The sequence below is a fragment of the Hyperoodon ampullatus genome, assembly GCF_949752795.1.
Source record: "Hyperoodon ampullatus genome assembly, chromosome: 19".
Taxonomy (NCBI): Eukaryota; Metazoa; Chordata; class Mammalia; order Artiodactyla; family Ziphiidae; genus Hyperoodon; species Hyperoodon ampullatus.
The window spans coordinates 19343690-19367747 of NC_136932.1; the positions used below are offsets into that span (position 1 = coordinate 19343690).

Below are 24058 nucleotides of genomic sequence, written 5' to 3' on the forward strand. Positions count from 1 at the left end.
CTGAGTCCCTTGAGGACAGGGACCCTATCTTCCACATCTTTTGTTTTACATAAGAGTCATTTATCGGGACTTCCCTGGTGGCGCAGTGGTTGGGAGTCCGCCTGCCAATGCAGGGAACACGGGTTCAAGCCCTGGTCCAGGAGGATCCCACATGCCACGGAGCGGCTGGGCCCGTGCGCCACAACTGCTGAGCCTGCGCTCTAGAGCCTGTGAGCCACAACTACTGAAGCCCACATGCCTAGAGCCTGTGTTCCACAACAAGAGAAGACACCGCAATGAGAAGCCTGCGCACCGCAACGAAGAGTAGCCCCCGCTCACCCCAACTAGAGAAAGCCTATGTACAGCAATGAAGACCCAACGCAGCCAAAAATAATAAACAAATAAAATAAAATTTATAAAAAAAAAAAAAAAAAGTAATTTATCGGGACTCCCCTGGTGGCACGGTGGTTAAGACTCTGCCTGTTAATGCAGGGGACACGGGTTCAAGCCCTGGTCCGGGAAGATCCCACATGCCATGGAGCAACTAACCCCGTGCGCCACAACTACTGAGCCTGTGCCCTAGAGCCCGCGCTCCGCAACAACAGAAGCCACCGCAGTGAGAAGCCCGCGCCCTGCAATGAAGACCCAACGCAGCCAAAAATAAATTTAAAAAAAGAAAATTTTAAAAAAGAAAAAAAAATCTAAATTCCTCAATTTGAACTCGAGACCCTGCACCTTGAACTTCTATCTCCCTCTCCAGACTCACCTCTCACGAGCTGGACAAATCCCCCATTCAGATGGATTCCTCACCATCTCCTCCACCCCAGCCTTTTCTCTGGTCTCCTTTATTCACATTGTTCCCTTCAACTGGCATGTCCTCCCGGCTCTCTACTGATTAATATTCTAGCCCTGTCTCCAGGCCCAGTTCTGATGCCCACGCACCTGTCTCAGCCCTTCTGCCCTTGTGTTCCCGAAGGGCTCATCCCTCTGTGCTCCCCCCGGGCTGTACAGTCAGCGCCAGCCAATAATTATTAGGCAGATTTCAACTGAGAGAAAAGGGAGGAATTCTGTTCTGAAGCATTCTGAGAAGCAGAAGCCCACTGAGTTTAGAACTTTATTGCAACTGATATATCAAATGGATAATAGAGGTTTGACAACATGGTAACTGCCTATAAAGACCTCTGCAACCAGTGCCTACAACCCTCATTCCAGATGAACATTCCTGAGATGGTTCCAACGTTACAGACAAGCACTGACAACAAACAACACACGCGTCTCCTGATGGTGTTAAAGCTCCCTCGGTGGCAGCTGCCTGGACCCCTAAAGAGAGTCTTTGCCAGCTCGAGGGGATGATTTCAGTCCACATCTACCCTCCTGCTTGTCTTTATGGCAGAATTTATTCTCTTTTTTCTCAGCCTTTCCCGATTCATGTTTTCTATCCTGAAAACAAAGAAAAACACAATTATGCCCAGATGCCCCAAATCAGTGGTTATCAAAGTGGTGAGAGGAGCTGGCAGCTGAGCGGGAAGCAGAGCAGCCGAGGCAGCAGGCGCCGGCCCAGGAGCCTCCACTCCGGGTCCGAGTCTCTCCCATTCCCGGAGCTTGTCCACCTGCCTGCTGGCAGGTTGTGGGCTTCACCGTGCCTCCTTTCTTCCCTGTGTAGCCCCTTGTCCACACGAATTGGTTTACAGAAGCTCAGGGGATTTTCCAGTACCTGATTTTCTGAAGTACAGCATCTTCTCTGGATGGCTCCTTGGCTGGCTGGCTGGCCTCAGTAATCATGTCTCGAATTTTCTGTAGGCAATCTGCCAGATTTCGGAACTGATAGCGGCTGCATTCAGAGGTAAGGATCAACTCTCCTGCCCTGTTGATCTTATTTTTGTGCTGCGGAGAACAAAGGCAAAACCAGAGTTCTACAGAGTAAAGGCTTAAAAGTGACTGAGGGTTAAAGAGAAAAGGAAGGGGCCCGTGGTTACCGTGACCGCCATCTTCTGCCGTACAGGCTCTGCAATCCACTCGGCGCTGGCCAGGTGGAACCTGACTTCAGCCTTGGAATTTACTGTAAATAAAGGGAGGGGGCATGGGTCACTGAGACGCTCGGGCAGGCTCAGCGCCCGGGTGGCTGGTGACCACCGGATTCTGAACCACAGGGAGGTGAGACACCCACCCGGGGCTGTTTCTATCTTGTGTGAACTCGGGGATACAAACTGGGCTGTGGAATGAGCCTGCAAAGATAGTGAGGCACATCCAGACAAAAATAAACTTCCAGGAACAAAATGCCTAGTGCTTTCTTTCTCTTACAATGTATTGGGTTCTGAAAATAATGTGGGGGGGGGGCGGAGGAGCAGGGAGGGGGTCCATAAGAATGAAGGAAAACTGTTCTTGGAGCTGGCTGCCAACTCACACCGTGACTTCCCTTTGCTTAGACTCCCAAGCCAATCCTAGTCCTAGCAACCCACAACTGAGAGTCTGAGAATCAGACCACATTCAAAAGAATAAAGAGGATTATTATATAAACTGGCGGTATTTAAGCTTCTGAAAAAAAAATCCCTTCATTGCCACATGAATGTAAACACAGAAGTCCTCAAGTCTGTCTCTCAGCAAAGTTTTAAAGTGAAAGAAAACAAGGCACTGTTGTACCTTTGTTAACATTCTGGCCCCCAGGACCACTACTCCGACAATAAGATATCGTCAAGCGATCTGAAAAACAGAACACACACCAACAAAATATTATCACAGGGCAAAACATGCAAACCGCTAATTTACCATCAACGTCAGTATCCCTATTCCTCTCTCTTTCAATGACGTAACATTCAGATCAGTAAAGTCAGAGATTATCTACAAATGTCAAAACTAAAATCAAGAGTCTCCAAAGGCCACACAGAGGGCAGAGGAGTTAAAAATACAACCCAGGGCTTCCCTGATGGCGCAGTGGTTGAACGTCCGCCTGCCGATGCAGGGGACACGGGTTCGTGCCCCGGTCCGGGAAGATCCCACATGCCGCGGAGCGGCTTGGCCCGTGAGTCATGGCCGCTGAGCCTGCGCGTCCGGAGCCTGTGTTCCGCAACAGGAGAGGCCCCAACAGTGAGAGGCCCGCATACCGCAAAAAAAAAAAAAAAAAAGAAAAGAAAAAAAAAAAAAAAAAATACAACCCAGGTTGTCTGCTTCTGGTCTAGTACGTTCCACTAGATCTGACTGCCCTCACTTTTTGCTGTTTGTTTGTTTTAAGTCCAAGGACTCTTGGGCTTCCCTGGTGGTGCAGTGGTTAAGAATCCACCTGCCAATGCAAGGGACACAGGATCGAACCCTGGTCCGGGAAGAAACCACATGCCGCGGAGCAACTAAGCCCGTGCACCACAACTGCTGAGCCTGCGTGCCACAACTACTGAAGCCCACAAACCTAGAGCCCGTGCTCTGCAACAGGAGAAGCCACCGCGTCACTGCGCACCGCAACAAAGAGTAGCCCACTTGCTGCAACTAGAGAAAGTATGCGTGCAGCAACAAAAACCCAAAGCAGCCACACACACACACAAAAAGCCTTATTAAAAAAAATAATAAAGCAAGGACTCTTTCAAAAGCTCAAGCTAAGGGACAAACTGAGTTTAATGTTGTATTTTGAAATGAGGTGGATGTGGACTCCCCAGAGGGGAGGTGGGTCTCATTCCTCGTGAGTTGCGCGTGCACCCCCGGGCCTCGGTCGCGGTCAGTGGATGAAAACACCTGCTGGGTGAATGAGCGCTCCATTTGGAGCTGGGAGCCCCGTCTTCTAACACCAGCTCAGCACTGACTGACTTTGTGACCTCCACAAACTCCCACCGCTTCTCTGGGTCTTGGCTGGTCTGTTTTGGATCTGTACAATGAGGTTTCTTCCTTCTATTTTTGTAATTCATGAAAAGCAGCCTCGTAGTATCTGAGGGAAGCCGGGAAGGCACAGCAGTGGGAAAGTTCCAGAAGACTGGGTGGCGAGCTGCAGGAGCTTTGGGGGGCGAGGAAGTGCGGCCCCGTGGTGGTGGAGGGCCGGCCTCAGCGGGCAGCGGTGACCTCGCCAGATGGCTTCTGAGAGGCCCTTTGAAAAATCAAATGAACTCATTTTTCTGAACAGGTGAGGAATTCGTGTGGTTCCGCGGGGGGAGGGGGGGCGCTTCTACCCCGGGGCTGGTGGCCTTGTCTGCATCCGTACAGGCCAGCCAGGCACGGGGCCCCTCTCAGAGAACACGAGCAGAGCCAGGTGAGGAGCGGCCACTCGGCCATTCCCACTGCCGGCCCGTCCCCCCCGAGGCTGTCAGGAGACAGCCTCTCTTCTCTCTGGTTCTCGGCCTCCTCCTGCCTCAGGGCACAGCTGCCGGCCTCAAACTGCTGAGCAGCAGCAGGACGCCGGCTCCTCTGCTTTAGACTGTGGTCACCTGGCCTCCTTGTTTCAGGGTCACCCTGAGCAAGGGCCACCAGGAGCCGGCACCTTTGGCTGCTCTTCTCTCACTGTCTGTGGGCGCCAGAAACTCTCTGAATCTCAGGAGGGTTGCTTGTTTCTTTACAGGCCACGCCTCAGGCTTGATGGGCACAAAATTATGAAGTTATGCAAATGGTTTACAGGGAGAAGTCCCCACTCCTGTTCCCCAGCCACCAAGTTCCCAAGTTTGTCCTTTCCCCTCCCCTCCCCATGGCAGTCCCTGTATCCAGGGTCCTCCACATCCTCTCAGATCTATGTGTACATCCAGAAATGTGTCTTTCAGATATATATAAGTAAAACACAAAAGGCAGCTCACTATATAGATGCTTCCGTACCTTACTTTTTTCAAATAACAATCAATCCATCTATCGTAAAGACTGTTCCACGTCACAAGACCATCAGGAGCTCTCTGTTCGTGCTCTGCACTGCACAGCACTCTGCAGTGGCTGCCTCATCCCTTTTTTTTTCCTTTCTATTCTCAACAATGCTGAAAGGACACTGCTTTTGTAACCCCGGACAGTTTCTCTACTTTCGTTGGTTTGGAGAGACCTGGAAGGAATGTGTGACGGGTAGAGGAAATGACTGATTTTTTATAAACCCAAACTACTCACCTATAGGAATGTCGTAGCTGGCTTGCTCTGCATCACCCTGTAAGGTAACATATACAGTGTCAAATAAATATTACCTACTGGGCGACTCCTAACTGGTCCAGGGCAACAAAGCAGAAATTATGTAAAGCCACGACATGAATGTAATACAACTATTTTCAGGTCTGCAGCAAAATCGTATCAGGATGACAGAAACATCTTCCCCAGACTCCAGAGGTACTGCCTCAGAAACACTCCTCCAGGAAAACAGAACTGACGTCTCCAGCCTTCCCTGCCGCTGCCCCCTGACTCCACTTACCTAGTGTCGGGGACTACCAGTGCCCAGGGGAGGGAAGGTGCCACAGTACATGTACATCAGGCCAACTCCAAAAGGAACACCCTCTGCCAACCTGGAGCAACAAACCATGGGTCCCCTGTTCCTCCCCAGACCACGGGAAGCTCGCGTGTGAGGCTGTCTGCCTTCAACAGTGACTAGCACATGTGCCTTGAGGGTCTGTGTCAAGCAGACCTACTCACCCCAGGGGCCTCTCACCTTCACGTCTCTCCCGAGTTGTTCTTCCGAAGCCTTAAATCCTCACATCCACAGGCCCGGTGCAAACACCACCCACTCTGAGGCTCTTCTGGCCCCCCACGCTCGAAGTGTCTTCATCTGTCCCTGCTCTGGCTGCGTTCATCACCCACCACCCCGTTTTTGCGGGGGGGGAGGGTGGGGGCCCCGGGGCCCCGGCCCCCCCCACCGCTGCACTGCATGTGGGATCTTAGTTCCCCCACCAGGGATCAAACCCGCGCGCGCTGCACTGGAAGCTCGGAGTCTTAACCACTGGACCGCCAGGGAAGTCCCTTCATCCCTTTTCATCTTAGAATTATCTGGGGGTGAAATCTCATCCTACTCCACCTCCGCATCGTAGAAGACCCTGGGCTGCGCCCTCCTTGAAGCACGCTCTTCCCCTCCTTCTGAGCTGGCCTCTCCAGTTTCCTCTTACCTCCCAGTGACTTTCTCACTCTCCTTTGCTTGCTCTTTGCAACCTTTAAAAACTCTGAAATGTCCTGAAATCCTTCCTCTTCTCTCTTTCCCTAGAACATTCCATCCATCTCCTTTGAAAATGCCACCTTTGGGAATTCCCTGGCGGTCCAGTGGTTAGGACTCAGTGCTTTCACTGCTGGGGCCCCTGATTCGATCCCTGGTGCGGGAACTAAAATCCCACAAGCTGGGCGCCACCAAATTAAAAAAAAATCTTTGTTGATGACTCCCAACCTTCTGGCTCAAATTCAAACCTCTTTCCTGAGGTAAAGCCAACTGCTATTCGAGGTCTCCTCTCTCGAGCCTAACAGATGCCTCAAACCTCCTCACAGAGGATCTCCCTTCCTAACAACCTGAAGTAGCTCCCTGGCTATCACATCAAAGCACTCTGGTCTATTCATTACTTCTCGCTCTCTGATATGTTTTCCCCATTTGTTTACTGTCTGCTCCTTCCGCTAGAACATAAGCTCCATGAAGTGGGAACTCTGTTTTATCGTGGTGGTATCTGCAATGCTTGAAACAGGGTCTGACACAGTAGGTGCACGAGAACCTTTTTGTTGAATGCATGAACAAACAAACGAATGCTATTACCATTCCGTCGTCTCCATTAATGGCAACACAATCCTTCCATTACTCAAGGCCCTAGACCTCAATTCCTCTCTTAATCTCACTTCTCAGGGAAAATCCATTAGCAAATCCTGCAGGCTTTCCCTTCAAAATTAATCTAGAACCTGACCAATTCTCATGACTCCCATTGCTTCCACCCTGCTTATCATCTCTTGCCTATATTATTGCAATCTCCTCACTGGTCTTCCTGTTCTTGCCATTCTGCAATCTCTTCTCTAGAACAGTGATTTTTGTAAAACTAAGTTGGATCATTCCGCTCTTCTGCCTCCATCACATTCAGGGCAAAACTAAAGGCCCGTAAGCCCTATACAAAGGCCTCCCCCCAGCCTTCTCCCCTTCAGCTTCATATCTGACCCCCCTGCTCAGCCACACTGGCCTGCTTGCTGTTCCTGGAACCAGCGGAACATGCTACTGCCTTGAGGGGGGTGGCACCTGCTGTTCCCTCCGCAGGGATGCTCCTCTCCCCGCTCTTCTCACAGCTCGCTGCTGCCTTGTTTCTCCCGAGTCTTTACTCAAGCATCACCTTCTCAGAGGCCTCCTCGGGCCAGCCTACTTACAACTGCAACCCCACCCCCTACCTTAGCACTCCTTCTCCCTTCCGGACTTTATTTTCTCCGAAGTACTTATCACATACTCTATGTTACTGATTTTATTCATTGCCTGTCTCCCACCATTAAGCAGATAAGCTCCACTAGCATTAGGATTTTTGTGTTTTGTTCACTACTCTGTCCCCATGCCTAGCATCGTGTATACACCATGCTTTCAACAGAAGTTTGTTAAGTGAGTGAATGAATGAATAAGTGAATGAATGAACGCTCTCTTCCAATCCTGTAGGTGGAAACTCCATAGAACTGGGTGGGTCCAAACTCTCCTGCTCCGGGCCCTGATACAGCGCCTGCACACAGCGGGCTGTCAATAAAGGTATCCTGAGGCAACGAACCAGAAGCCCTGTTTCCTCAGGAGTGCTGGGGTTACTAGAGGCTAAGGACCACGTCACTTACTAAAAGGCTCCAAAAGGGAGCTACTTGGCAGCTTCCTGCCTTAATTGTCCTCTGTGGAGGGCACTTTTCCCTTGGGACGAGAATTTGGGCCTGAGGGACGGGGAATGAATGCGGAAAAGCTGGTGGTCTTGTAAGAAGCATAGCCAGCATGCTCTCCCGGCGCCGGCACACCTCGAGCCACACAGGGTGCCGCCAACCGCCCAGCCGCCCCAGTCCCCCGGTTGCTCGGGCAACCAGCTTCCTCCCGCGGCGACCGCCATGTTTGAGCGCGTCCGTCTCTTAGATTAGCAGCACGCCCGGCCAATGGGGCCCCGGCTGCTCGACGTCACCCAGCAGAGTCCAGGGAACGCCCCTTCCGTCCGGCCCTCCCGGCTCACCGGAACCCTCCAGGCGGTGTCCGAGCCCCGCGATTTGGGGTAGAGCTTGTCCAGACTGTAGATGCTCTGGAATTCGGTGCCCTCTACCTGTTTGTTCAGAGACCGGTGGGGGCAGCGCGCGGGCGGCGGGAGCAGCCAGGATTCGGCTCGGTTCAGGCCCCAGCGCAGCCACCGTACGGCCGCCATCTTCGGGTCTCGGGGCCGCTTCCGGTGGGCGCTCTCTTCCGCGGTCCGTGGGCTCGCTCTTCCCTCGATACTTTGGTTCCGCTAGACCTTTAGCGCCTCCCATGGAGAGGAAGCGAGCTCCCGGCGTTCCTCTCGCGCGGAGCTTATTAGAGGCTTCTGGTCGGCCGCCTTCAGGAGGCCTGGTTGGTGCTTTGAGGGCATCTGCTGCGATGGGGAAGACGTTGGCCAGACAGCGAGCTCTCAAGGGAGCCTCCTGGTGAAAAGAATGCCACTTTTCCCCCTTTCGGTCTGTGCCTTCTTGGACCTGTGTTCCCCCAAATCTCACAACATCAGCGAGGCATGCCCAGGTTCATCTCCATCCCCTTTACTCTTTGCCACTTTTTTTTTTTCTTTCACATCGCTCAATCTTATTTTTGTGTCTGTAGCCTGTCTCCCAGCCGGAATGTAATCACCTCCAGGAGGGCACTGGCTCATTGCTGGATCCCCAGTACCCAGAACCTGGCACGTCATGGGTACTCAATAAATATTGATAAAAGGGATTCTTTGGGAAGGTGTTTTTGAAAGTTGAGTTCCGCCAGAGCTGAGTTTTAGTAACTTCAGGCTCATTCATAAGGCAGCCTAAAAGCAAATCCCTGCTGAGCACCTGTGTGAAGGCTCTGTAGGACAAATACCAGGATGGAGGAGAGGCGGGCAGGTAGAGAAAGAAATACTTTAGAAAGTGGACACCTGCCCCAGCCCGCCTGCTTTGTGGAGCTTGATGGCAGTTTCTCCAAGCCAGGAGATAAGGGGAGGATGGGGAAGTAGGTAGAGATTCAGACAGCCACAGACAGGCTAAGCAGAGCCCTTTTTACAGGGTTGTTAAAAAATGAACTTGAAAACTGCGAAGTTCTAACTCTGAGAAAGGTTTAAAATAGAGCAAGCAGTGTTTGGAAACAGGTAAATATTAGCTAAGTTGCTTTGTCGAGAGGCAGTGTGGTAAACGAAAACAGCTCAATAAATGTTAGTGCTTATTAGTAATACTAGTGGTTATTTCTTAATGGCGGGTTCTATTTTTAGGAAAAGCACAATTACCTAGAAAAACATGCCCCTGGGAATGTGGCTGTTTGAAACAGGAGATTGTCATCAAGTCAAGGCTTTACCATCTTAGCCCCATTGATAAAGGCAAATTCTTAAGGAGGGAAAACAATACTTCCCAAGCACTGGCTTTGCAAACCCAGACTAGGAAGGGAATGGCAATTGACATGCGCTTTTGGGGCTCTAGGCTTTAAGGGGAGTCTCCTGGGACCCTCCCTGTCTGACTTAATCCCATGACCTCAGAGGGAACAGAGGCGTCTCCATGGTGACTGGAAAAAGCTGCTCAGGGGAGCAAAGCCAGGGACTTGCCCAGGTTGACGGCTCAGGGATTACGAATAAAACCACCATCCCATGGCATCACTGCTCTGAGGCTGGGCTCCAGCTCTGCGCCTGACCCAGAGTGATAGGAAAAGGAAGCTGTAGGTTTCCATGGCCCCAAATAAACACAGCCTGCTCAGGCCATCTGGTGGCCTGGATTCTGGGAGAGGAGGGGGTAGAGGAGAGAATGGAACAAGCTACCCTGTGGTGGATAGAGGAGCAGCTGGCAAGCTCCTTTCACCTGCTGCTGCCATGAACCATCCAGAATAGAGGCCCTTCTGGGAGAAACAGTCCTGAGAGGTGCCACCTGTTCCCTTAAAAAGGTGGCACTGAAGGCTGAGGCCAGCCTTCTTCCCTTCTCTGGTTCTCCATAGGTTGAATGCGTGCTTCAGGAAGGGGACATGCCTAGGGGCGAGAAGAGGGGAAGAAAAGATAAAGGATCATCAAGCCATTTCTGGTAGCTGAGGAGCTTGCAGACCCCAGGCTTCTCTATAGCTGTGAGTTGGGGTACCACCCCCATGTAGAGGGGGTCCACAGGATTTTCCTTTCTTCTTTTCTGGAGTGCCCTAGGTCAGAGTGGCTCTTAAAACTCAACATTACCTGGAGGTAGGGAACGTGCAGTATCACACAGTGGGATTGATCAGGTCTGGGTTCGACTATTTCTATGTGATTTTGAATTACTAACTTAACCTCTAAGGCTCAGGATCCCCATCAGTAAAACAGAGATTTTAACCACTGCCTCATGAGGTTGCTGAGGGCAAGGGTGATTTAAAAGGCAAAGGAAGGCTTCCCTGTTGGCGCAGTGGTTAAGAATCCGCCTGCCAATGCAGGGGACACAGGTTCGAGCCCTGGTCCCAGAAGATCCCACATGCCGCAGAGCAACAAAGCTGGTGAACCACAAAGCAGGTGTGGGTTGGGAGGAGGGATTTCAAAATCAGTACAGCAAGGAGGGTCCACCCCACGGGGTACCCTGCAAGGCAACGTGACCAGCCTAGCTGGTACTCAACAAATACGGAAACTTCCAAGAGCTTGCTATTTAGAGCTGTTAGGCTGCCAGTCACGGGGGTGGTGAAGCTCAAGCTGTGCCCCTCCCCCCCATAGATAGCCATGTGATGGGAGGCAGGTGTATGAGATGCATGGAGACAGGACCATGGCTCCATTTCTGGCTTTAGATTACTGGTGCGTTTTTTATTAAAGAAGAGAATAAAGCATTTGTAAATATATTTCTCTCATGTATACTTCAAAGATGACGCTGGTCAGCAGCTACAGAACTGGGGAGCAAACAGGCAGAAGCCCTTCCCCCACCCGTCCCATCCCACCCCACCCCCTCCACCCTAGATGCCGGAGACGCACGGATGGCTGGGAGCTGCCCAGCTCCAACGGACCAAAGGTTCCAAGATGTGTGACTGGAAGGACCAGCTGACAACTCTCATCACAGTGCCGCCCGGAAAGCAGGGTGGAGCCTCCAGGGAGGTTGGGCAGGCTTGTTAAGAAAACCCCTTTACCCCTTAGAAACAAATAAGGCATGAAGGTTCCCCACTGGGCTCCCAGCACAGAGGCCGGGGCTACTGACTTCCACTGCGTTGTATGGCTCCTCTGATTTCTTAGGGTCTCAGGAAGAAGGAACTGGGAGCCCTAAAGAGTTTCTCAGGGCAAACTGGGGACCTGGGCATCTCTTAGCTGAAGTTCTTAGCTGAAGCCTTAACAAAAGATTAAACCCCTGACCCAGCTGGGTCCTCAAAAGCAGGCATTGTATGGGAAGGAGGAGACGTTCCCCATCTGGTCCCATTTCAATACTGCCCAGTGTGGGGTGACTCTTGGGCGGGTCCCAGTAAAGGGGGGCAGGGGGGATGCTGGGACCATGGGCGGGTGGCACACATCCAGGACATTCTGGGGGTGGCAGGCATGACCTGCGGTGGGGTGGGCCTGGGGGGAGCACGGGAGTGAATGAGACACATCATGGTCCCTGAGATGGGGACAGGCAGAGGCCAAGCTCGGTGAGTCAGAGGAGGCATGCAGAGATAGGGGGCTCCCACTGCCCAGACCCCTGGAAGGCTTGATACCCAGAAGGCATTTCCAGGGCTGGAACCCGGGGAGGCTGGCTCTGAGTTGATTGGCTACAGATCTGCAGTGGGCTGAGGATCTCCAGGGAGAAGCCTGCCCTCACCAGGGCTGGAGTCGGGCCACTCGGGCCTGGCTCAGGCTTTCTGCTCTGCGTGGCAGGGGCCGTCTCTGACCTGGTCAGGACCCTCGAGGTGGGACAGCTGGTGCTAAGGGAATGACAGTGTGTCACAGCTGGAGAAGCAGTGGGTGGTCCAGGAGACCCCTGGAACCTGCAACAGCTGGCTCTGGGGTCCCCCTTCAAGTGTTTCCAGTTGTGGTGAGGGGTCAGGGAGACCCTGCCTTGCAAAAAAAATCTCTCAAAAAAAAAAAAATAATAAAGAGAACTTTGAAAAAAAAAAGCCAACTGGTCCAGAATGGCTTTCAGAAGCCTGGCCACAAATCTGAGAGCAAGGCCCAGGGTCAGGGAGTGGGGGCTGGGAGAGCGGGGAGTGGGGACATTTGGCTTGCAGACTCTCGGCTGCGCCTTTGGGCTGGCGCGGGGTGGTGGAGGGTCCTGGGAGGCAAGAGGTGTTGACAGCCTCCCCCGTCAGCAGGGAACGGGTGTCCCCCGCATGCTCCCTGGGTCAGAGAGCAGCCTCCCTCTGGGGTGTATTGCTGCTAAAGGGCTCCCTCTCTCACGAGAGGCTGCACAGCCCAGGTAAGAGGGACCCCACGGCCTGATCCTGGGGGAGGCCACCGGCCGGGGAACCTTCACTTGCTGCTGTGCGTCTTGACTTTGGTGGCGTTGATGTCGGCCTTGGTCTTCTGGATCCTGGAGAAGATCTCCTTGAAGAGCGCCTTGTACTCGGGCTGGCTCTGCTCCAGCCGCTTGTCCACGGCCTCCACGTGCTGGCTCAGGCTCTTCTCGCCCGCCTTGGCCTCCCCCTGGCCCTCCTCGCTGCCCCGCAGGTCCTTCCATGAGCTGTCCCGGGAGACGGGCCGCGAGGTTTGCACGCCCGCGTGCCGCACCCCCGCCCCGTGCTGCCGGCACTTGCTCAGCAGCTCCTCGTACTTCTCCAGCAGCGCGTGGTACTGCTCGTCCACCTCGCGCAGGATGGACATGCCCCGCTTGCGCACGCTGTTGGCGTGCAGAGTGAGGCTGCCCATGTGCCGGCTGGCCGGGTCTTTGGCCACGATGGCGTTGAGCGCCGTGTCGCTGCAGCTCTTGCGCACAGTGTGGCCCGGGGACGCGGCCGGAGAGGAGACCCCGTCCTGGGTGCCCGAGTCGTCCCCGCTGCCCGGCTGGGGGTCGTCGGCTTCAGGCGCCTGGGTGAGGGGCGCCAGCAGGGCCTCGGCCAGGTGGTCCTCCCGGCCCAGCAAGTAGGTCTTCGCCTGCTTCATCTGCTGCAGCTCCAGCAGCTCGGCCTCCAGCTCCTGCACGCGGAGGCGGCAGCCCTCCATCTCGCACAGCTGCCGCTCCAGCTCCGAGTACTCCTGGAGCACCGCCGCGTACTCGCGCTCAGCCCGCTGCTGGCGCTGCCGCTCCTGGCTCACCTGGGAGCGCAGCACTCCCACCAAGGTCTGCAGCCGCTCGTTCTCCTGCTCCAGCGGCCGCGGGCCCAGCTCCAGGGAGGAACTGTGCAGGCGGAAGGCATCCTCGCACCTGGGAGGGAGCAGGGGCAGGTGGGCAGAGGGCAGTGGGCAAGGCCAAGGCCCCGGGAGCCCAGCCGCATCTCTCTACCTGACGGGGTTGGATAGGCTGCCCCACCTAGAGTCGCTCTCGGCCTTCCTCCCCCTGCCCTCTGCTCTGGGAGGTTGCCCTTAGCTTCCGCCAGGTTTCCTGGCCCTCTCTTGGGTTCAGCCAATGGGAGGCACTGGCAGGAGGGCCAGGGGGATGGGGGCAGAGGGAGGTCACGGGGAATGTCTCCCTCTGGGCTCCTTCCCTGTTTACTGCAGGCCAGACAGCGCTCTCCCTGCCTTCTAGGTTCCAGTAACCTCCCTTCTCCTGGTCCCTTCAGGCCTCAGGATGGTAACAGCTCCTTGCTACTGCCACCCCAGGGTGCTGCAGTGTCCCCCTGGTTTCCCTGCACCTTGCCCACACCTCTTTATTAAGCACTCCTCAGTTACTGTGGGCGGAGGCTATCTGTCTCCTGCCAGGACCTTTATTGAAACACCCACTAAATACACCGTGTGTATAGTATTCTTACATTAGGAAGTCATCCTATTCAAAAGACTTACTGAGAACTGAAAGGTATAGTTGTTAACCCCTCCTGGGTGAGAATTCTGGCCTACTAAACAAACAGGTGACCTTGGATAAGACACATGATCTCGGAGTTTCAATTTCCTCCTCTGGGTAGTGGGGACGATAAACCACACCTTACAGTACTGCCGTGAGAATTAAATCACTGAGCCGAGTGGTGGGCACATGGCCAGTGCTCACAGGCGCCACCTGCTGACTGTCGTTAGCAACAGGAGCAGCCCCTCCAATAGCCTGGACAATGCGGCAGCTCTCCTTCCCACCTGTCGCCTGGCGCCTCGCCTCCCTTCCCTTCCCTGCCGTGGTTGGCAGCCCCGGGCACTCGGAGACAAGGTCCAGGGTCCGGGCTTCTGCCCTCGAGTGGCACCCTCACCTACCGGGGGCTGGCGCACAGCTCCTTGAGGCAGGGGAAGGTGTGGATGGTGCGCCGGCGCTCCCGCTTCTTCTCCCGCCGCACTCGCAGGTGCTCTAGGTCCCGCAGCTGCTCCACCTGGGCCTGCAGCTCCTCCACCTGGGTCTGCAGGCGCTCGATGGTCTCCGTCAGCCTGGGGTTGGGGTGGGGGACACACGCACGGGAGGGACTTTAAGGGGACGGGGCCAGGCCTCCTCACTGCAGCCCTAGGGGGACTTGGGGGTGGGGGACAAACAGGTGACCTTGAGCCATGCTGCCTAGTGGTGAGGTCAGACGGGGAACTCCTTGTATGACCAAGGACCCACTCTTTTCCCCCACCTCCCCGGCCGAGCTGACCATTTCTCCTCCGTGTCTCCTCGGTTCCTTGTACACGCATCTAATCACTTATCGCCCTGCACTGCAATAAAATATTTACGTGTCTGCCTTCCCTCCCAGAGGGCGGGACAGTGTCTTTGCATCCCCATCACTGTATTCCCCAGTGCCTAAAACAGAGCCTGGTGTGTAGCTCGTGCTTGAAGAAGGTTTGTGTCCTGAATGTTAAGCCAGCCCAAATCGACAAGGGCAAACTCACTACCACCCCAGGTTCCCAGACCTGGGCTTCCGAAAGAAGGAGCCTGAGTCACACCCACTGGTCAATACGCACACATGTACACCCAGCCCTGGGCCTCTCCTTGGCCATCCCCAGCCCCCGGCTCCCAGCCCTCCACCCAGCCCTCACCCATGGATCTTCTGCTGGGCAGCCTTACTCTCCAGCACCAGCTTCTGGTTGGTCAGCTCCAGGTCTCGGGCCGCCAAGTCCAGCTGTTCGTACACTTTGGCGTGCTGCTCATTCACGTGCCGCAGCGTGTCCAGCTGTTTGGTCAGGTACTGGGGGTGGGGGTGGGTGAGTATCCTTTCAGAACTGTGTTGGGGAAAATGTCTCCGCCTGGGCCCCCCTCCCACTTCCTGGAACAGGTTTGCTTTGGGGTATTCGTCTGCAGCAGAGGGAGGTGTCAAGGTGGTGGTGCAATAGGGCTGCCTAGGACAGTTGTGCAGGTTGTGAACTGCACAAGGCTGTTGGGCCAAGGCTGGGCCTGCTAAGAGGGCACCTTTTCTTAAGCTGCACAAAGGTACACACGGGCCAAGGGGTCCTTGATGGGTGGCGGAGCCTGTGCAGGGCCCGTGTGGCCCCTCACCTCAATCTCCTGCACTTGCTCCTCGTTGGTGGCGTACATCTGCTGCAGAGACTGCTCCAGCTCCTTGTTCCTCTCCAGCAGCGTCTTCCCCAGCTCCGCAGCTAAGTGCAAGTCTTGGGGGGGAGGGGGCAGAGGGTGAGAGGAATATGAGCAGCTGAGAATGAAGTTGGAGGACCCCCCGCCATTCCTGTTCTGAGCATTCATTCTGGGCTGGGCCTCTGGGGACCCTGAGAGAACCAGGACCCAGGGGCCACCCCTGGGGAGACTCCAGGCCTGGAAGGGGATGTAAGCCACAAGCTAAGCCTGTGCATTGGCTGTCACTTCTGCCTGGAATGTCCTCTCCCAAGACACTCCCAGGGCTCACCCCTCTCTGCCTTTAATGTCACCTTCTCCAGGAGGCCTTCCTCAGACATTGACCTCACTGACCTCAAAACTGCACCCTCTCCCACGCCCCACTCCCTCCCTGCTTCATTTTTCTCCTGAGCTCATATCACCACCGAATTTACCAAACAATCTGTACCCTTATCTTGTTCGTCTCCCTTGACTAAATCGTAAGCTTACAGGGCGGGGATTTTGCCTGTTTCGGTCACTGATATTTCTAGGACCTAGAACAGTAACTGGCACAGAGCAAGTGAATAAGAAATCTTTTTTGAAAGAATGAGTGAGTGGAATGTGACAAGAGCATCATCAGACATAGGGGCAAAGTGCCCTGGGATGACAGGTAAGGGAGAGTTCACGCAGGGGACAGTGGGAATCTCAGGCAATGAGCAGCCTTGGAGTTGGGTTTGGAAGGGCGGCTGGAGCTCACTGAGAGGGGGAGGGGCAGAAGGGCTTGCTGGGTGTTAGAACTGGACACGGCTTCAAGGCTCTTTGGCCCAGGACTTCCCGGGTGGCACAGTGGTTAATCCGCCTGCCAATGCAGGGGACACAGGTTCGATCCCTTGTCTGGGAAGATCCCACATGCCCCGGAGCAACTAAGTCCACGTGCCACAACTACTGAGCCTGTGCTCTAGAGTCCGCGAGCGACAACTTCTGAGCCCGTGTGCCACAACTACTGAAGCCCGTGCACCTAGAGCCTGTGTTCCGCAGCAAGAGGAGCCACCGCAATGAGAAGCCCGCGTACCACAACAAAGAGTAGGCCCCGCTTGCAACTGGAGAAAGCTTGCGCGCAGCAACGAAGACCCAACGCAGCCAATAAATAAATAAATATATATATTTAAAAAAAAGAGAGAAAACAGGAAAGTAAAAAATGGTGCAATAAAAATAAATATTAAAAAAAAAAGCTCTGGCCCAACCTCCTTATTCTATGGATGACAGGTTGGAGAGGAAAGAATAACCTACCCGAGGTTTCATCACCTGGGTTACAGCCACATTGGAAGCAGAATTCACATCTCCTCACCCCGATTGGGTACCATTTGGTCCTAGTGACACACGCCCCTCTCCAAAACCTTCTCCTTTCCCTGGGCAGCAAAACCAACCTCTTCCCCCAGTAGCCCCAATTCTTGTACCCTGTGGGACCGGAACCTCCTCTCCCCAATCCCAGCCAAAGGTAAATGAACACCTATTAGAGAGGTCGGGAGGGAATCTGGCCTGTCTTTAGGGGGCTGTATCATGGGGAGGGGGAGGGGTTAGAAGGGAATGGCAGGTGCTGGAATTCCTAAAATGTCTCTCAGTGGGTCTGAAGTTGGGCGAGGTACCTAGACATTTGGGGTGGATATTTCCCCATACATAGGCCTAACTCCTTTTAGAAGCAAAGGGTAATATATAAAATAGATAACTAATAAGGACCTACTGTAGAGCACAGGGAACTCTGCGCAATACTCTGTAATGACCTATATGGGAAAAGAATCTAAAAAAGAGTAGATATACGTACATGTATAACTGATTCACTTTGTTGTAGAGCAGAAACTAACACAACATTGTAAATCAACTAAACGCCAATAAAAATTTTAAAAAGAAACAAAAGTTAATGTTTGTAAATATATTATTATTTATATTTAAATATATACATATATGTCTAAGGGAAGCCTAGGATCAGATTGTGGTCTCAAAGAGGAGGTCAGGGGCTTCCCTGGTGGCGCAGTGGTTGAGAGTCCACCTGCCGATGCAGGGCATATGGGTTCGTGCCCCGGTCTGGGAAGATCCCACATGCTGCAGAGTGGCTGGGCCCATGAGCCATGGCCGCTGAGCCTGCGCGTCTGGAGCCTGTGCTCCGCAACGGGAGAGGCCACAACGGTGAGAGGCCCACATACCGCAAAAAAAAAAAAAAAAAAAAGAGGAGGTCAGATCAACTTATGTTGTGTGTTTGGTGGAAATTCAGCAAGACCACCCCTAGTTCATGACGAGGGAGGCACGCCAGCTTCCTGCTCTCTGTAATGGGATGGCGGACATTTGGCTCATCCACAAAGGCTATCAAGTAATTCATGTATACATGAAAAAGAACAGACGGTCACACTAACTTTTTTTTACCCTTGGGAACTGTCAGGTCGTCTGTGACGAGGCCACTGCTAGGGATGCTACCTCCTGCACTGGCGTGGGAGGACAGGCTCTGTGGGTGGCCTGCATGAAGCCCCTGAAACTTAACCTTGAGTCCAAGGTCAGAGGCAGAGTGAGGAAAGGCCAAGAACAACTGCACTTTATGTTCTTCTTTCCAGGTGAGCATCTGAGCTGTGTGTGTACTCCTGCTGCCAGCGGGGTGGGCTGGGGCAGCTGTCATACTGCAAGTCATACTGTAAACTGGGGATATTGAAGGCAGCGAATGTGACCGGGGTTCCGAGATGCGGAGGAAGGGAACACAGTAGAAGAGGCTTGGGGAGAATCTCAGAGACTGTCTCAGGGAAAATGGGATCATAGTGCAAGCTAAGCTGGTCCGAGCTGCCAGGAGGGATCATGAGAGAAGTCTAGAAGCTGCAGCGCAGGGGACTGAGTGGAGCCAAGTGCTGGGGAAAGGACACCAGCTAGATGAGGGCTGGGCACGGCTTCGGCTTCGGGGAGGGTGCAGCTCCCTCTGGACCAGAGGGGGAGGGAGTCCTGGGAGTGGGAGAACGGGGGAGGTGGCTAAGCCAGAAGTGGAATCTGGAGTAATAAACAGCCTGTCACAGCCAGATTAATGGTTACACTGGACCAGGCCAGGGAAGGTACTGAGTCTGAACTGGCATCTCCCCTGCCTGGACCCCAGCATTTTCTGCGGTCTCCTGCAGTGGGCTGCAGCAGTTTTGCCCTCTGAATGCCAGCAGAGGTGTTGCCCAGGAGCAATGCCCCAGAGCCCTAGAGAGAATGGCTGGGAGCCGAGGGGATGTCTTTGAAAAGAAATCCTGAAATCCTACTGCCCCCCCTGGTTGGGGTCAGGGCGGGACCCCCTAGACTCCAGAGAAGAGAGGTAGGAAAAGGACAGAGGACAGACATAGGGAAGAAAAGACAAAGATAAAGGGGGCAGAAGGAGGCCAGCTACCACCTGGCAGGGCTGCAGGGGTCCCGTTCACAGCCTCCGGGCACCAATGTCAGGAGCCCTGGGTCCACAGAATTGGGGTCCGGTCAGCTCCCTCCCCTCGCCATGTCAGAGCTCTCCCCTGAGGCTGAGACTCAAGGTCAGGAGCCCAGGACCTCAATTCTGTGACTCAGCAGTCATCTCTCAGCCTGGAAAGAGGTGCCCACAGGGCCGGCCACACCTCGTCCAAGGCGGGGGAGGGAGGCAGGCAGAGAGAGAGTGCCAGCGCTTAATAATTAATGGTTTTTTCTATTTTTACAGGTGCTCGTGGCAGTGGGCAGAGGGAACACTGTGAGAAAGGAGGACCCTGTTTGTCCCAGATGCTTGCCTCCACTGGGACGGAACAACATCAAAGTCAAACAGGCGGTTGATGGCCAAGCATCTGAAAGTAAAGTTGGGGCCCGTCCTCGGGGGAGTTGGGGCTAGCTGAGAAAAACCATGTCCTGGGACACTCAGAGGCAACTTGGGGGCAGCTGGGCGGGAGAGAATTTGGGGAGCGGGTGTGGGGAAGGGGGAAGGAACAGGCACCCGATCCCCCACGTGTCTGGCCTTTGGCCCGCGTTCACCCCACCATCCAGCCCTCCGTGCCGGTCCCCGTGGGGTGCCGCAGCAGCAGTGCCTGGGACCTCCTCCGACCCCCACCCCGGCACTCCAGATAATTCCTACTTTGCAGTCATGCGTGGTCTTTTCGCATGGCTCTGTGCCTCGGTACAAGCACCCCCTCCACTTAGACTACCGGCCTGCCTTCCTCTGCCGGGGCGGGGTGGGAGGGTCCTCTTCACCCTCTGGCTCGGAGGGGTGTGTAAACCTTTACGCGTCTCACAGCAGAAGGCCCTCACTCCTGTTCTCACTGTCCGCAGGGGCTCACTGCTGCAGAACCCCTGTCGCTCCGTCACAGGTGCTAGTCTGATCCCATTTCTGCCTCCTCTGCTGGACTGTGGAGACTGCGAGGGTGGAGATCACATCCCACGCTCAGCACAGCACCTGGCCCACGGCAAGCAGACGTTTGGCTTCTGGTGGAAAGCTCCAGTTTCTTCTGAGACTGTCTCACTTCTCGTTTCCCTCCTCGTTCCTGGGCTCTGGCTGCTATTCAGGTTACGAGGCAAGGCTGACTGCTGCAGACCAGTAAGGCCAGAAAAGCAGGGGCCTGTGGGTCCCATTCCCGACCCCGGACCCAAAGCATGGCTGCCCGGCCCAGCTGGAATCTCGACATCTCTCTCCCTCTCCGGATGCAGCACATCTCCCACCCCTACTCCCTAGCTCCTTCCTCCCACATCTGGGCCGGGCACAGTGCCAGAGACTTCTTTAGGAGCGCGGGAATGAAATGAGACAGCAACAACATCAGCATCTGCCTCCAAGGAGGCCATCTTCCCAGGCATTCAGCTTCCAACCTTTCCTTCTAGGCCCGCCTCTTCCATGAAGCCCTCTCACCGCATCCTATCATCCCCACTCAGTTACAAGCCCAACTCCACCTACTCAGGTGCACCCAGGAGGCCAGGGCTGGGACTACTCCCAGCTCCCAGGATCGTGTCTGACACTTAAGTGGAGCCTGATATGTGTTTGTGTAATGTGAGGTTTTGGGGGTAGTTGCCCAGGATGGGGAAGGGGGTTGTTGCAGCCAGGACTGGGCATTTCACTCCAGGCAGGGAGGCTGAGGGTAGCCTCTGGGACACAGAGGCGTGGTCCAGCCCAGCACCACCCCCGTCCTACACTGGTCCCCCAGAGGCTCTGATTAACCCACTGTCCTGAACACAAGGGCAGCGCCTCATCTACCAGCAAATGTGGCCACGTGGGGATGTGGGTCAGGGCCGGAAAACAAAGCCTCCAGGATCTGGCTAGATGCCTCACATGAGGGCAAAGGCAGGCGTCTGAGCCCCATGAATGCAGACCCAGAGCAGAGGGTGTCTGCACACACTGAACCAGACTGTGTCCACACCCACCAGGCTTGCTGGGTGACTGTGGTCACTTCTAGAACATGTTTCCTAGCCCCTCCAATTCTGACCATCCAAGAATGAGGCACTTTTCTTGGGAGGAGAGGCTGGATTTGATCTCACTCCAGCAGGCCCTGGCCCCCACCCTCTTAGGCCTCCTCCTCCTTCCTGTCCTAACAGCCCCGCCCCCTACTTGGAGTGACGTCACCTCGGCCACCTCATCAACCCCCTTGCAGTCGCCCTCTCTGCCCTCAGATGGGAGAGGGGGGAAAGTGAGTCCCTGTTTACTCAGGCTCTGATCTGGGGCACTGCTCAGAATCCCCAAATCTGATCCCCTCCAAACCTTGAGCCATTTGGGAGAAGGCCAGCAGGGGAAGGACCAGGGGACTCCTCCCTCTGAAGGGCAGATTGGACTCCTAGTAGCCTCCGCTTCTCCATCGGCAAGGTGCCGGCACCCCCATCACCTCCCTGGGTAGAGGGGAAGGGAGTTGGGGAAACTTTCTAGGAGCTCAGGAATCCTGGCAAGGAAGTGTGCCGCTGGATTTGGAATGGGGATAACTTCCTCCCCCCTCGGCCCCCCAAAACCCCTCTCAGCAAAACATAACCAAGGAGCCACCTCCTGACCTCCAAAGACTTCCAGCCAGTACTCTCAGACCACCCCCTCCAACAATACCCGGGGCACCTGGGCAGTTCCTGCCTCTAAGATGGGGTGGGCGAACTGGGTGAAGTATGCCCCTGTTGTTCGGGCAAAGAGGAAGACCGCTCCCCCCATTTTTGCAGGTCTCCACGCGTCTGGTTCGGGTCTTCCCGGGCAGCGCCCCCTCTCTCCACGTCCCCATTCTCCAGACGCATCTCCTCTCTCAGTCCGGCACGCCGGGTGCAGCCCAGCCCACCCCGGGGTGATACCGCCCAACAATGGAGAAGCGGACAGGGGTCGCGGGGCGCACCCCGCTTTCCCGCCCCCTTTGCTCACCCTGCTCCAGGTCCTGCTGGTCGTACCAGGGCTCCTCTTCCTCTGCGGTGAAATCCTCCATCCTGGCGGCCCTCCGCATGGCCCCGCAGGCGGCGGGCTGTAATTGGGCGCTGCGGCGGCGCGGCTCAGGGCCGGGGCGCGGGGCCCGGGACAATGCGGCGGAGGCGGGCCGAGCCTCCCGCGTCGCGGACTAGGGCTGCAGTGCCCCCGCCCGCGCCGCGCCCCCTCGCCATCGGCCGCCGGCCTGGCGCCCACACGGGGCTGGCTCGCTGCCGCGGATTGGCCCGGCTGGGGTCCTGCAGAGCCCGGGGCACCGGGCGGCGGCTGCACAAAGGGTGGAGGGGCGGGGACGGCGGGCGGGACGGCGGCAAGGAGGGCCCAAGCCCGGCCGGCAGGTCTGGGGCGCTAGGAGCGAGCGGGTGCCGCGGCGGGCGCCCCCTGCCCGACTGCGGCCGGCCCTGCCCCCCACCCGCCCGGCGACACCAGGAGCCGCCGCTGCATCTTGGCGAGGTCAGCCCCGCGCTTCCCGAGCCGCCCGCTCCGCGGGGGTGGGGCCAGCCGCCGATGGCCAATCAGGAGACGTATGCAAAACTAGAGGCGGGGCCGAGGGCGGTATCTCCGCAGCGTCGAGGTTCGGCTGCTGCTGAATCAACCCCACCTTCCCTTTACTGCCGACTCCAGTTTACATCTCAATGTCTAAAATCATTTTATTTTGTTTACCTATTGTTGTCTCTCTCTCCCCGTAGATCTCCTGAAAGCAAGGATCTTGTCGATCTTGTTCACAGTTGGCTCTTCAGTGCCTAGAGCAGGCTGACCTGCTACCTTCCATGGACACTCTTTGAATGAATGAAAATTAATCAAAAATTACCTTTAAGAAATTGTGTTTAAATGCCTGTGGCCTGAAACCTCACTCCAGGAGTGGTGAACTTTGACTGTTACCTGCATTCTGGGCCTTTCCCTTTAAGGTCCTGTTTCCCTCTCCCTGGGATTCATATCCTATACCCAAGTATACCCATTAAACTATATGTGTCACTTATCCGAGCATTCTTTCCTTAAAGGAGTTTTCAGACTCAAGTATACATGTAACTCACTTTTATTAGGCCCCACCATGTGCTGGTACTGTTGAAGCACCCTGAGTACAACCGACTCTGAATATATGTGGCAAATACATCAAACAAAGGACTTGTATCCAGAATATAGAAAGAACACCTGCGAATCCACAAGAAAAAGAAAAACAGCCCAGTAGAAAAGTGGGTAAAAGACTTGACCAAGCACTTCACAAATGACCAAAGTGACCCAATCAACATGTGACAAGTTGTTGAACTTCTTGAGAGGGAGTCACGGTTGTTTCTGTAACAAATTACCCAAATTTAGTGGCTTGAAACAACACATACTTATTATCTTACAGTTCTGTAAGTTAGAAGATTGACATGGCTCTTGAAGAAATCTAGTTGTTTGCAAGGCTTTGTTCCCTTCTGGAGGCTCTAGGGAAGGGTCTCTTTCCTTGCCTCTTCCAACTTCTAGAGAGGCTGCCCACACTGCATGGCTCATGACTCCCTTTTTCCATCTTGAACGCCATCAACAGCAGGTGATCCTTCTCACACTGGATCACTCTGACTTGTCCTGCCTCCTTCTTCCACTTTTAAAGACCCTGTGATTACATTGGGCCCACCTGGATAATCCAGCATAATTTCCCCATCTCAAGATCCTTAATTTAACCACATCTGCAAAATTCCTTTTGCCATGCGAAGTAACATATTCAAAGATTCTGGGGATTCGGTTGTGGATGTCTTTGGGGGTCAGGATTCCATTTACATAAAGTTCAAAATTGGCAAAACAAATATAATCAGGATAGTATTTGGCCTTGGGGAGACATGTGGGGGAACTCTGAGGGGCCAGAAGTGTTTTATTTCCTGGGCTGGGTGTTGGTTACACACAGGTGTGCTCATTTGTGAAAATCATTGACCTGTATACTTTCGTGCACTTCTCTGAATGTTATACTTTAATAGAATAGTTTACTCAAGAAGAAGGAAAAAAACACCCTATGGCTAAGACACAGGCAGTTTCTGCTCTTGTGTAGCTTACATTCTAGTGGGGATAAATAAATGATTACAAACCTGCAATGTGCTGTGAAGGAAATCA

General features: G+C 54.5%; 2 protein-coding genes across 3 annotated transcripts; both read right to left on the reverse strand.

Moving 5' to 3' along the window:
* Nucleotides 1–1080: 1080 nt before the first annotated feature.
* Nucleotides 1081–8252, reverse strand: MRPL58 (mitochondrial ribosomal protein L58; the record flags this gene model as incomplete). 2 transcript variants are annotated; one of them, XM_079726013.1, is made up of 6 exons in its annotated part: nucleotides 1081–1419; nucleotides 1694–1863; nucleotides 1956–2038; nucleotides 2620–2679; nucleotides 5038–5074; nucleotides 8148–8252. In XM_079726013.1, the coding sequence occupies 6 exons, from the start codon at nucleotides 8244–8246 to the stop codon at nucleotides 1335–1337; spliced, it is 534 nt and encodes a 177-aa protein (XP_079582139.1). In that variant the 3' UTR covers nucleotides 1081–1334. The 2 variants fall into 2 exon arrangements, with proteins under 2 accessions (XP_079582139.1, XP_079582138.1); XM_079726012.1 differs by having other exon boundaries at nucleotides 8061–8246.
* Nucleotides 8253–12452: 4200 nt separating this feature from the next.
* On the reverse strand, nucleotides 12453–21995 carry CDR2L (cerebellar degeneration related protein 2 like; the record flags this gene model as incomplete). The annotated part of the gene is made up of 5 exons (XM_079724614.1): nucleotides 12453–13344; nucleotides 14316–14483; nucleotides 15069–15217; nucleotides 15526–15638; nucleotides 21917–21995. The coding sequence occupies 5 exons, from the start codon at nucleotides 21993–21995 to the stop codon at nucleotides 12453–12455; spliced, it is 1401 nt and encodes a 466-aa protein (XP_079580740.1).
* Nucleotides 21996–24058: the final 2063 nt, after the last annotated feature.